A 13,024-nucleotide genomic window follows, 5' to 3' on the forward strand; every position below is an offset into this window, starting at 1 on the left:
TACAAAGTTATTTATGCTACTATGCTATTATTACAATGGGTTATTATTATTACCTATGTACGGAGTACACGGAGTATTTCCGAGGTTATATAGAGGGAAGTACGTGTATATGTTGTTGTATATGTACCTAGGTATACTACATGTATGTAACTATAACTGCAATGATGCAATAGTGTCACATAGGGGGAAAAGTAAATAAGTAAATGACCTGGGAATGGGAAATAAACACATAAACGATTCACACTCCAAAGCTTTCCGAAACAGACCCAAATATTCCCCCAAAAAAAGTACACGAAAAAGACACGTTCTGGTGAAATATACAATTAGGCCAAAATTGCCGGGGAGACTTCGGATAAAAGTGATTTTCAAGCCTGTCGATCTTCCCCGAGCCACTAGGATTGTCAGGTTACATATTTCGTACGGAGTACATAGTAGAACTTTACATAGCCCTATTATCAGGGATATATAGGGATATACATATACTAGAACCATTAATGATTCCAATATAATTACAGTATAATGCATAATCCATATTCCTTATAATAGTCAATATACTAAATCGCGATATATCAAAATTGAAAAAAATAAAAAAAAAAAAAAAAAAAAAAAAATAGGGTGGTTTTACAGACGGTACTTCGTGCGGAGTCATTACCGAAGACTCGCACGTGAACATATGATAAACTGATAAACGTTATCGCAGTTTTTACCCTTCTACTACTACACCTTACTCGCCACTCTCAACTGGTCCTTGTACCTATTTCATCATGGCGGAAATGCAAAATTCAAACCCTACGATCCTCAATGCCGCTGATCTCCCCACGCGGTTGCGACCCACCGCCACTCGCAAGTCCGAGTATGGTGGTATCTTCACATCGGCCCTGCCCTCGCCCCAGTAGACTTTGAGAGTGCCCCGTCATCTGACTCAGAGGATGACAACCTACTAGAGGAGCCTATTGATGAACAGGAAATATATGGTAAGATTCTCCCAGACACATCTCTTCAGCAAAAAGCCCCCCCGGAGATGATTACCTAGGTACCCTTGCTCAGTCCACTAAAACGATCAGATCTCATCTCGTCGATCTCCGACCCGGAACATCCAATTTCGCTCGGTGAATTAGCCGTGGTCTCTCTCCCAGATATCAAGATCAAACCAACCCTTCCTGATGTCCCTGATTCGCCTCTGCAAACTGTCACCGTGCTGATCACGCCCACAATCACGCACTGCAGTCTGGCAACCGTCATCGGTCTTGGCGTCCGCGTTCGTCTGGAACAATCTCTCCCCTCAAGATTCAGAATGGATGTCCGAATTAAAGAAGGTACACACAGTACTGGAGACGAGGTCAACAAGCAGCTCGCTGATAAGGAGCGGGTTGCCGCAGCCCTAGAGAATGGTGCGTTGATGGGGGTCATTGCCAAAATGATGGAGACTTGTCATTGAAATTTCGGAACACTTTGTACTATAAACGGGAGATCTGAATCCACCGGTGATGCGATTCCCTAGGTAACGACATAGCACCAGCAGATAGACCAGGCCCTCTCGTGTCACGACCGCCTACGATGAATGACTCTAGATTTTGAAGAAGCATTGGAATGAGTATTAGAAGTACATATGAACTTTGCTACCACCACAAGATTGTTTACACCGGATCAAAGGACTCCTTCCCCCCCAATAGCCAACCCTATTTTGAGTAGTGAAAATTTTGAGATCATGAGTCCAGCACGCCACTTTCCTTCAAACCCTTCCAGAGCTCCGGCTCCAAAAACTTACTCACTGTAACATCTTCAGCCAGACCCTTGCGCCTCCGTGTTTTCAAGACAAAGTCACGGGCAGTAGCCATGGCCGGGGCCATCTCCAAGGGCTTGAGCTTGATATCCCGGTCCAGTGGGTCACCAGGGACCACACTCCATTTATCGAACGCAAGGTTTACCATAGCTTGACCTTGTGTGTGAATTCGGAGATCGGTCTCAAATCCAAACGAGTCAATCACTGGGATTAAACCACGTACGGAGTAAAGAGGCGTTCCCGCAATGGGACCGTCTGACAGGACGTGACCTCTTCGGCGGGACAAGACTGTGTACACCGAAGCCACGGAGTCTGCAGGTCCTGTCATCGTGACGGAATAGATCGGCTCCATGAGACGTGGAGATGCCATAAGGAACGATGAGTATACAGCACGGCGGGCTGTAGGGATAATCTGGCCTCCACCGCGGTATATGGCCTGATCGGCCAGGGACACGTCTGTGAGCCTGAACTTCGTGTTTCGAATTGCTAAATTTCAATTAGTGTCACATTCGTCATCTGCGCCGAAACCGCAAGGTCATTGGCGAATGAGGAGGGGAGGGGGGGAGTCAAAACTTACGTTCTTCACAAAGAGGGCCTTCCCGTGTACCCCAGCTGAAGCCTTGAGTGATAGAGTCCCTAACAGTACCGAGGAGTTTCTTATCCACTTGAGAGGGTAAAGTGTCATCTTGGAGAATATTGGGACCCATTTCATCCGGTCCGAACGCCCAGATGCTTCGCGCCGCAAGCTTATCCCAATCGTAATTGTCCTCGAAGTATCGAGCAACCTTCCGAATAGGGTCCTTGATACTGACTTTGCCACTTTCAATATCCTCTGCAATCCCATCCTCTAAAGGCTCCGCAATCATGGTGATTTTATTCTTCTTATTCGGGGTGATGGAGTAACACATGATGGCAGAGGTTTCCACCACAGTCTCACAGAAGCGTGTAACGGGGTCGGAGACCTTGATCTCCATCTCTGAGTATAGTCTCCGGAGATCATGGAGCACACAGTCCATGTAAAGCTCACCGGTTCCTAGAACCACATGCTCGCCAGATTCCTCAACCTTGGTTGAGATGAGGGGGTAGCTCTTGTTGATTTTCCGCAGTCCATCCAACATCTTGGGGAGTTCTGATGGATTGACCGGCTCAACGGCGACCTTAAACACCGACTCGGTCATGTGCCGAATTGGACGGAAGATGTACGCCTCCTCGTCATCTTCGAGCTTCAGGGGCACCAGCGTCGCAGTCTTGACAATGGAGTTGTCGACGCCACCCAAAAGAACCCAGTTTCCGGCGGGGACACCATTGGTCGGGATGTTGTAACGCGTTTCCGCAATCCACGTGTCGGAGATGGTCGCCACTACCATGTCTTCCTCATCCTCTGGTGTGTAGCCCTCGCCGAGGACACGGACCTGCTGACCAGGTCGCGCGGTACCACTCATAATTCTTCCAAAAGAGTGGAAACTTCCGGCATCGGTACTGCTGAAGAGTTTGGTGACATGGATAACCAAAGGACCGTCTTGATCACAAGCGACCATTGAGGCCCCAACCTTGGTATCCACAGGCCCAGTGTAGTATCGCTCCAATGCTCTCTGGGCACCTTCCACAGGGGAAGGAACGTGCTGGACAACCATGTCCACAAAGCCAGTGGGCAGTCCAAAGAATTTCTCGCAGACCAGACTGAGCAGCTCCTTGGCATCGGTCTTAAGCTGAGATGGCTTCAAATGGACGCCGACGCTAGCCAGAGTCTCTTTCAAATCCTCGGGACTCTCGCTTAGTGTGTGTGAGTAGAGCTTGTAAATCGACTCCAATACAAACTTGACGAATGACCGCTTTGCGTTCTCCTCCACTCCTTTGCGAGTGAACTTTCGGCTCTTGGGATTATAGAAGATGTCACCCCAAAGTCGCGCGGCAAATTCTGTCGAGTCTAAGCTCGGATGATTGTCTGCGTACATCCGGGCAAATGACTGCAATGTAAAGCACCAATTCATCGAGCTTGATGCAAATGCAACATTACCCTTCTCGGGGCTCAGTCGTCTTCGCTCGCCTTGCCCTGGCAAGACGTTCTCGATAATCGTATTGACCTCTTCAATCACATGCTTCAACTTGAAATAGGCATCATTGGGAGGAAGCTTGAGCTCGAGAATGAGTCGATCCATCTTGTTGACGACCAAGGTCAAGGGAAGATCTTCCAATACTGCATGTTTGATAATCTGCTCGGTGTTCGCCTGAACACCTTCGACAACATCCACAACCAGTACCACACCGTCAGCTAGGCGGATAGAGGCAGCCACCTCATCGACAAAATTCACGTGCCCGGGGGTATCAAGGAGGTTGAGCAGGTGAGATTTGCCTTTAGTGCTTGGGAGAACAAGACTCATCGGTGCCGACTTGATTGACACGCCCCGCTCTCTCTCTAGGAAATGGACATCAGTGTATCGCAGTTGTTCTTCCCTCTTCCGTCCTGTGCGCTTCTCCAGTCGCTCTGTTAGGTCGTGCGTGAATTTGACCAGCATATCCATGAAAGCAGTCTTTCCATGGTGCAGGTGACCAACGATTGCGATATTTCTTGTCTGTGCTGGAAAGTTCAAGAGATCAGACATGAACTCCCGAGAGAAATGTACGGGTGGGAGTTCAGTCTCTGCAATCGCAAATTTCTTCTGCTGGACGGGGGCAATGATGGGCTCTGATAATGGTTGGGCATCTTCCTCCTGAACCATAGTTTCGACATCCTCGCCGTAAACTTGTTGTGCGCTGGGGTAGTATTGCTTATCTTCGTGCAATATGACCGCATTCGAAGGACCCTCTGGGAAAGAAGACAAAATCAGCGAGATTGTAGACTGTGAATAAGACACATTGACATACCATCGACTTCCATCAACTGTTGATCATTTATCTCCTCTTCTTCTTCATCATTGAAAGCCTCATCAAACTTGAAGGCTTGAGGTTGGACATCTTCATGATGCTCCTCGTCGGATTCCGCATCACCGATGTAGTTACCAAACCTAGACACAATTAGCAAGGTTGTAGATTCGTTGAGTTAAATAAACATACTCATCATAGAGGTCATCCATAATGAATTGTAGAGAAAAGGTGTGAAGGTTAAAAAAAGAGGGACCGTAGCTCCAGACGCGTGTCGGAGAAGTTGAGGATCTCAACTTTCACTTGGTCCGAGCGTTTTTCGGAGTACTCGTGCCTACACCGTACAGCTCCTCACTCCCCACCATACAATTTCACTCTTATAGATGCCCCTCCCTCTTTGATCTGGATTATTTCCCACTTCTCTTGACTTCTGTATATTCCTATATTCTCTACTTCCGTTCTTCCCCCTTCCAAAATGTCTTCTCTTCCTCCCGTCTACATTGTTTCTACTGCCCGTACCCCCGTGGGCTCTTTCCTGGGGTGAGCATTCCTATATTCTTCTCCCCCTCCCCTGAAGACTTGATCTGACATTGGTTACTGTAGCTCCCTTTCTAGCTTGACTGCTCCTCAGCTTGGTGCACATGCCATCAAGGGTACGGCATATCAAACTATATCCTACCTACCTTCAATGCTAATAGTACTTTACAGCGGCTGTCGAGCGGGCTGAGGGCATTAATGCCTCTGATGTCGAAGAAGTTTTCTTCGGTAACGTTTTGTCTGCTGGGTGAGATAACTTTACTACATATTCTAGCGCAATTGTGACTGACCTATTTTCGTTATAGTGTTGGACAGAACCCCGCCAGACAGTGCGCCATCGGTGCTGGCCTTACCGAATCTACCGTCTGCACCACTGTCAACAAGGTCTGCGCTTCTGGCCTGAAGGCCATTATTCTCGGTGCTCAGACTATCATGACCGGAAACGCCAATGTTGTTGTCGCTGGTGGAACTGAGTCCATGTCGAACACCCCTCACTACCTGCAAACCTCTCGCAGCGGTACCAAGTTTGGCAGCCAGACCCTGGTTGACGGTATCCAGAAGGATGGTTTGACTGATGCCTACGGCAAGCAGGATCTCATGGGTGTTGCGGCCGAGGAGTGCGCTGAGGACCACGGTTTCAACCGTGCCCAGCAGGATGACTACGCTATCCGCAGCTACGAGAAGGCCCAGGCTGCCCAGAAGGCCGGTGCTTTCGACTACGAGATTGCCCCTATTGAGATCCCCGGATTCCGTGGCAAGCCTGGTGTGACTGTCTCCCAGGATGATGAGCCCAAGAATGTGTGTACCTCTTGTCTGCGTTAAATTATTGTTGGCTTTTTGACTAACCATTCCTCGTGGCTTTTAGCTCAACCCTGAGAAGCTCCGCGCCATGAAGCCTGCCTTCATCCCTGGCACTGGAACCGTGACCGCCCCCAACTCTTCACCCCTGAACGACGGTTCCGCCGCCGTTGTCTTGGTTTCCGAGGCTAAGGTGAAGGAGCTCGGCCTCAAGCCTATTGCCAAGATCCTGGGTTGGGGTGATGCCGAGCAAAAGCCCAGCAAGTTCACCACTGCTCCTGCTTTAGCTATCCCGAAGGCACTGAAGCACGCCGGTGTGACTCAGGACTCCATCGATGCCTTTGAGATCAACGAGGCCTTCAGTGTTGTGGCTCTTGCCAATCTGAAGCTCCTTGGTCTCTCCGAGGACAAGGTCAACATCCACGGTGGTGCGGTCGCCATTGGACACCCTCTCGGAGCCAGTGGTGCCCGTATTGTGTCTACCCTGCTCGGTGTCTTGAACGCCAAGGGGGGCAAGCTTGGCTGCGTTGGTATCTGTAACGGTGGTGGCGGTGCCAGCGCCCTGGTGATTGAGTCCATTTAAAGAGTAAACTCTGTTGATTAAAAAAACAGGGATGTGAAACGACCTTCAATCTTTGCATATGAAATACCAAGTCCAGTTTTGACGGGGTAGATACTCGGTGATTTTCTGCAGACATACCCCATCCTGCAGCGATGAACATTTGCAGTATCAGTACCATTTTCTCGGTATCTAGAATAGTTAATGAGATATCCTTGTGTGTTTATACCTTGCATTCCTCTGGTTGCTTCGTGTTGGTCTCAGATGAAGAGAAGAGACGGGTTTGAGGGCCGATCTTCCAGCATTTCAACGTCAAGGCACTCAGTTCGTATTATATTGCCATTTCTATCTCGACTCGTTGGTCACGGAATATCGGACGGCATCACTATATCTTAATAGTGTGATTCATGAATACCTATAAAGCAGTCACTTTTCCCAGGTAAGAAGATTAACCTCGATGTGCCTAATATTGTACACATCTCCATACCATTTTGGACCTCCGCCATGATACCTAAAACCAAAAAAGACAATGAGAACATCGAGAAAGCTAAGACCCACCAGAATTGTTTTTGGGGAGACGAATACGAATGAATGATATCGGGGATGCTGTAACACCTCTCTTCTAGTATAGTTCAAAACCAAACAGTTCTAACTAATATACAGATACAACCCTCTAGGTCCCGAACTCATAGAGGGCAGGTCTCGAGCAAGACGTTTAATAGCGATATTCAACGCACCGCTTTCATTGGAGGTCTCCCCATCGTAAGTAGTCTCTCGAGAAAACGTACTTCGAGAACTCCTTGGTCGTGTTGGGCATGGAGTATACATTAAACCTCCGTTATTCGTGGATTACGGTTGCAATATCAGTATAGGTAGCGGATTCTACGCCAACTTTCAGTGAGTCGAACTTCTAAAGAAAAAGAATCAAATCTAACCAAAGTCCCTTACAGTCTCACTGTCCTGGACTGTGGCTTAGTTTCCATTGGGAACAACGCCATGATTGGGCCTAATGTCAATATCATTATGGGAGAACACGAGACGGGGATCGAAGCGCGAAACGCCCATAAAGGACTGAAGTTTACGGGACCCATTGTCATTGGCGATGATTGCTGGATTGGAGCTAATGTGACGATCTTGGCTGGAGTCACCATCGGCCATGGATGTTCCATCGGTGCTGGCTCCGTGGTGAAACGGGATATACAAGCCCCGAGTGTTGCAGTGGGTAGTCCCGCTCGAGTCATTAGGTCGGCGTGAAGATGAATCAAGTGCGCTTCATGCGCTGCATTTGTTTCTTGAGTATCCTCCGGGATATCCACATACAATTGCCTGAAATCCATGGATGAATAATAGTGTTATTAACCTGGTATACATTTAAAGGAAAAGTCGCTCGCTTCGTTAATCTATCAGGCATTATGATGAAGAAATCCCACGGAACAATAATTAAGGCTTTCAAGCAAAGGCCCCGACGAATGCCATTAGGAGAGCGCCGCAGGCAACAGACACACAAGCCTCAACACGTCGTCTACCTCTGAGGGTCTCATAACTCGACTCACTCAGGAAGTCCTCGGCGAGGAGTTCCACCAGCCCCGCAAAGAGCAAAAGCCCGCTGCTGATGGCATTGGTGATGCCGACCATCAGCAGACCTGTTGCGCTGGCAGGGTCGTAGAGATTGTGTAGAACCAAACCGATAGCTTGGCCAAGGGGAGTTGTCGTTCCGTATGCCAGTGACATAAGCCATGGTTTCATTGAAGTCGGAGCGAACAGATCCGGAATGAGCGACGCAATCCGAGACCCTAGGGCGAAACCTTCAAAGGTCTGATGAAAACTGATTGCAATTAATAGGACGACGAAGGAGGTGCCAGTCGCAACACTGAGCGCCATGCCGATGAAGATGCTGTGAAACAAAATGCCTGCCTCCAAAAGGAGACATTGTAGAAGCTGACGTTGCGGATTCTGAATTGGCGCATCTCTGTCAGTCTGCTGTCGGTGGCTTTCGCTTACACGGGGTCGATGTCGGTGGACAGGCCGTGACTGCGCAGAATGGGCTGTCTGTCCACTGATAAGTCCGTCATCATCCATGTAGTCATCCAGCTCATCAAGGTCATCCTCATCGTCCTCTTTATCCGGGGATGAGGTCGCCAGGTGACGGCCGTCCGATTCATGGGACGAGCCAGCTCTCGTCGCCCGCGACTTGGAGCTATGTCCCATGCTATCTAAATAGATATTGTCTGAAACCTGCGGGGCCTCTAGCCCCGTGTAATCGACTGGATTTCCCCCATCAGGTATTGAGTCACACCCGACCTCGCCAATGAGATTATCATACTCGCTTCCGTGCACATGCTTTGCGCCTTTCATTGCGAAGAACATTTCCACGATAACGACTGCAAAGACCGATATCATTGCAACGAATCCTGCCATAGCGCGATAAGTTTGACTCCAAAACCGGGGGAGACATGGATCGGTCAGAGAGACGAATGCAGTGGGGAGCAGATGGACGAATGCCGTGGCAATCAATACGCCCGTTCCAAAATGTCTTGATATAAAGAGGAACCGACGAGGAATGGGGAGACGAGGGAAACGGCGCGCCAAAACCGGAAAAGAGCAAGCTATTATAGTTTCAGCATTAGTAATGGCCAACTTGAGAGATCCAAGAGAAGCCAGTGCATACCGAATGTACTCAGCCCAAGGATGAGGAACAGTGCCATGACATGCAACGGGGTGTTATAGGCACCCCGCTGCTTGGATCCGCATGCCGGTGTATCATCTGAAGCTCCATCTCGCCGAAGGAGTTCTGCTCGCAAGAGAGCATCGGGGATTTCTGAAATTGCGGAGAGGGCACGCTTCAAGTCTGCTCGGAGAATAGTCAGTAACCGATCACGATCAAATTTGCAAAGATAGCTAACCTGATGGTAAGACATTTGCAGTCTGCCAGTCTTGGGCATTCTGCATTTTGTTATCTCAAATCCGTTGAGCTGTAACCACATCCCCAGTTGGAGGGGAATGTTCCGCTAACGTAGGGATCTAGGTCAAGCAATTGGGGTTTAAGACGAGGTATTGCACTAAGATGGTAGACCAGGAAGATGACCTCCAGGAAACATAGAGATATTATATTTTTAAAAAACAAAAGAGGCTTAGGGTGGCTTTCTTGGATAACGTGAGTCTGGATTCCCTTCCAAGAGCTCCTAGCTTAGTCATCTCCCACGTGGGCGATACAGGTCCTGGGATTTGATGACAAAGGGAAGGTGACATCCATGGATGTGTGTGATGTACGAGAGTACATGACATGGAATAAATACTTAAGACTCATTCATGTCCTCTACCTGCTACCTTAGTCCATCCTTTGGTACCTTTAGGTCGGGAAGAGGCTTCCTCATTGCCTTGAATCCTCCCAGAACGTGTTTTTGAAGTTCTGTTTATTTCCACCGATCCGGATTGAGACGGGACAATGACCTTGCGACTTTGCCGGACAGATGACTGAGGAGAATCCATGACCGTATCATCCCATTCTTTTTCTTCTAGCAATTCCCATTCAGCACTGGCCATTTCCCCTAGAAGATTGGACTTCAATTTATCCACAATCTTGGTTGGGGTTGGGAGTTTCCATATTCGCATGAATTCAACTCCTTCCGATGCTCCCAGGAATGAATGTGCCGTGCCATGAGAATAGTGACCCAACATGGGAAAGGAAGTTGTTCGCTGAATCGTGGTTTTGGGAGAGTCCTTGGCAGATTTCATTTGTGTCTGCGTGTCTCTCCCGGCAAAAGCTCGCATCAGAGTGGAAGGATGGGCTGGCGGAGCAACTAGAAGTTGCCACAAGCTCTTTCCAATATCACAGACTTCCTCCCAAGAGTCCGATGAGAGGTTTATCCCTTGCGTTCGACATAACCATGCAACGTTCCATGCCAGGAGGGTGGCTCCTTCAAGAAAGAAGGCATATGTTGCGGGATCCTCCTTCGCTAACCGGGGTAGAGGTTTATCGATAAAGAGAGGCCGCGGGCGTGGTGTGTGGATGCGCGGGTCCACCGTCCTTGATGCAGCTGGACTCGAAGACTGGTAATCAGCTCCATCGTGACCGTCGCGCGACCGGTATGATGCTGAGGGGGTGTAGATCGTAGGCGTAGGATAGTTTTTGTGAGGGAGTGTAATTTCGGCGGGAAGTCTCAAGGAGAGATAGTGTGAGACAATGATCAGAAGATGAGCGATGTTAGAAAAAGACGTGGATATCTGTTCATGTGGAATACCTGTACCCGCCCTGTTAGTATGCCACGGGATGAACAACTGCTTGAAAGCCACATCGGGATGGTGTGGACTTGCCATTCATATCCCTCAGGTCGACGATAAAACCACACCCAAGTACGTATGTCTCCCGACCTTGGCCCTTCTTCGTAGCCTTCCGCAGGCCATATAGATTGGCGACTTCTCGACAAAGATAAATACGTGACTCTGCCGTTTTGCTATGAAGGGAATGCCAAACGTGTTCCACCCGTTTGCTGGTATTTTGAACGCCCGCCAAGATTGCAGTTTCCCGCTCTTCTAGTTGAAATTTGGCAGATTCAGCATCTGACCGTCTGCGTGCTAGGGCTTCTTTTTGCTTTGCAATCTCGGCTTTTTTGGCTTCTACCTCTATTTTCAAAGCCTCAAGCTGATGCGCAACCAATTCTCTCTTTGCCAAAGACACTGCATGCCGAGTGCTTATCGTTTGGAGGACCCAGCGTGGAGAGCAAGCTGTGTCTGTATCGAGCAGGTCTTGTGCGTGTGGGGAAGGCTTATCCCAAGGGCTACCACATGTAACAGCGCTTTCGATTTGCTTTCCAAGGACTTCTTTCTCCAGAAGAACTTGGGTACTGTCGATTCGTAGTTGATATAGCTGATTGCGGGCACATGTCGGACAGTGGAAAGAAAGGCGGGAATGAGGGGCACGTGAGCATATAGAACAGCTCATCGCAGACAATTCGATTTTATTTTCAGCGGTTTTTTGAGAGCGTAAGGGGCATTTCCATGTTGCGTTCCAGGATAATTATGGGTGCTACTTGAGTCGCCGAGAACCATATAGCGGAGTGAGAAGGGATCATCAAAGAGATGCGAATCCCACATGACTCAAATAAAATGCTGATATAAAGGATATGAGCGGCCTCAAGACATCTTTAGCCAATCCTTAGTGAAAGGAAGAGGAGAAAAGACGGGATGATGTGCACATGCACTTGTCGACGTCACCTGATCCGTTATCGCAATCATATCTCCCATTTTCGATAAGGAACCTTTTGAAACATCCACGAATCAAAACAAAAAGCGACTCCAAATTCCACTGAAACAATCGTTCGTTTTGATATGGCTTTGTTCTGACATATCTTCATACCAAGCCAATCAATTCAGTATGCAGTCAACACCTAACAGGCCCAGCAAGATTCCTCGACCGGGGACAATGTCACCCCGAGCCAGTCAAGGAAGCAAAAGCTCGGGCAGTGGGAGCTTCCAAGAGAACAAAAGCCCTCGGTCACCGCAATCACCGGTCCAAGCTCCTACACCTGCCCCTATCCATGATGAGATCCCACTTGTCTCTGGGTTGACAAAAGGACTCGAGGACTGCAACTGGGAACAACTCCAGGGGAAATATGCCGATGCAATGGAGGAACATGGCCGAGTAGAAGAGAATCTTCGTGTTGAAACGGCCAAGCTCCTTGAGGTAAGTTCTAGAAACACGCTCTACTTACATTTCGTGTCTGAGCAACTGGTAGGTTTTCATGGCATGGTCTCAAACTACCGTTTCGCAAGACGAGAACAGGGCTTTGAAGAGGTTCGATCAATCCAGCGTTGGCTTAAGATAACGGACACATAATTAATTATCCACAGGTTCAAGACCCAAATGCAGCACGTCCAAAATTCCGAAGTCAATGTGGAAAACAAAAAGAAGCATTGTGAGTCCCCCCTTGTCCTTTTAGAATCACAAAGACTGATCGCTCATCTATCTAAAGATGTGGAAGTAGTAAAGGCTTTCCAAAATGCTCTCGCCCTGTTAAACGGTCAAATGAAGATTTAAGCACATGAGCGACACGATGTTTATGAATTATGAGGTTATGTTACCCTATCCCTCCTGAGGACCAATCTTCCAAGACAGGGAATTGAATCAATATGCAAAAGCCATCGATTATGTATTTCCTCACTTATATGATGGCTTAAAAAAAGAAGGGAAAAAACTAACTAATTAATTAAATGTACTACAAGTAGAGAGAAAGGCAGTTGAAATCCTTCATGACATTCAAAGGAGACAGCTGAAAATATCACCATCATTGCAGGTAAAGGATTACAAGTTGATTTCTCTGGTAGTCACCATCATTTCTAAGGCCTCGGTGATTATCCTCGAGATCGTTCACTCCGGGCAGCTCTCCCTGTTATGTCTTGCCAGCTGGCGTTGAAGCGTCTGCCGGTATTGGCCAATAACCCTTCCTCCTCGGCTTCCTCCGCGTCTTCATCGAGTTGGGCTTCGT

The 13,024-nt window shown here is 48.4% G+C and overlaps 6 protein-coding genes across 6 annotated transcripts; 3 read left to right on the top strand and 3 right to left on the bottom strand.

Annotated features, from left to right (window-relative positions):
- Window positions 1-764: 764 nt before the first annotated feature.
- N7519_003848 (iron-sulfur cluster assembly protein CIA2) lies at window positions 765-1,438 on the top strand (the record flags this gene model as incomplete). Its single annotated transcript, XM_057290624.1, has 3 exons — window positions 765-861; window positions 894-974; window positions 1,065-1,438. 3 exons carry the CDS (start codon window positions 765-767, stop codon window positions 1,436-1,438), a joined length of 552 nt encoding a protein of 183 aa, XP_057151826.1.
- A 268-nt stretch (window positions 1,439-1,706) lies between these two features.
- Window positions 1,707-4,857, bottom strand: N7519_003849 (U5 snRNP component Snu114, putative; the record flags this gene model as incomplete). The annotated part of the gene is made up of 4 exons (XM_057290625.1): window positions 1,707-2,269; window positions 2,361-4,589; window positions 4,649-4,788; window positions 4,838-4,857. The coding sequence occupies 4 exons, from the start codon at window positions 4,855-4,857 to the stop codon at window positions 1,707-1,709; spliced, it is 2,952 nt and encodes a 983-aa protein (XP_057151827.1).
- Window positions 4,858-5,120: 263 nt separating this feature from the next.
- Window positions 5,121-6,563, top strand: erg10B (acetyl-CoA C-acetyltransferase; the record flags this gene model as incomplete). Its single annotated transcript, XM_057290626.1, has 5 exons — window positions 5,121-5,185; window positions 5,249-5,298; window positions 5,354-5,429; window positions 5,488-5,980; window positions 6,048-6,563. The coding sequence occupies 5 exons, from the start codon at window positions 5,121-5,123 to the stop codon at window positions 6,561-6,563; spliced, it is 1,200 nt and encodes a 399-aa protein (XP_057151828.1).
- A 1,425-nt stretch (window positions 6,564-7,988) lies between these two features.
- Window positions 7,989-9,488, bottom strand: N7519_003851 (putative ZIP family zinc transporter; the record flags this gene model as incomplete). Its single annotated transcript, XM_057290627.1, has 3 exons — window positions 7,989-9,145; window positions 9,208-9,387; window positions 9,443-9,488. The coding sequence occupies 3 exons, from the start codon at window positions 9,486-9,488 to the stop codon at window positions 7,989-7,991; spliced, it is 1,383 nt and encodes a 460-aa protein (XP_057151829.1).
- A 354-nt stretch (window positions 9,489-9,842) lies between these two features.
- Window positions 9,843-11,481, bottom strand: N7519_003852 (Atg14 domain-containing protein; the record flags this gene model as incomplete). Its single annotated transcript, XM_057290628.1, has 2 exons — window positions 9,843-10,780; window positions 10,833-11,481. 2 exons carry the CDS (start codon window positions 11,479-11,481, stop codon window positions 9,843-9,845), a joined length of 1,587 nt encoding a protein of 528 aa, XP_057151830.1.
- Window positions 11,482-11,913: 432 nt separating this feature from the next.
- N7519_003853 (uncharacterized protein) lies at window positions 11,914-12,576 on the top strand (the record flags this gene model as incomplete). Its single annotated transcript, XM_057290629.1, has 4 exons — window positions 11,914-12,222; window positions 12,275-12,333; window positions 12,390-12,454; window positions 12,512-12,576. The coding sequence occupies 4 exons, from the start codon at window positions 11,914-11,916 to the stop codon at window positions 12,574-12,576; spliced, it is 498 nt and encodes a 165-aa protein (XP_057151831.1).
- Between the last annotated feature and the right edge of the window lie 448 nt (window positions 12,577-13,024).

This window comes from Penicillium mononematosum (genome assembly GCF_028829835.1).
Source record: "Penicillium mononematosum strain IBT 11891 chromosome Unknown utg000002l:1.0-8112719.0:1.0-8118358.0, whole genome shotgun sequence".
Taxonomy (NCBI): Eukaryota; Fungi; Ascomycota; class Eurotiomycetes; order Eurotiales; family Aspergillaceae; genus Penicillium; species Penicillium mononematosum.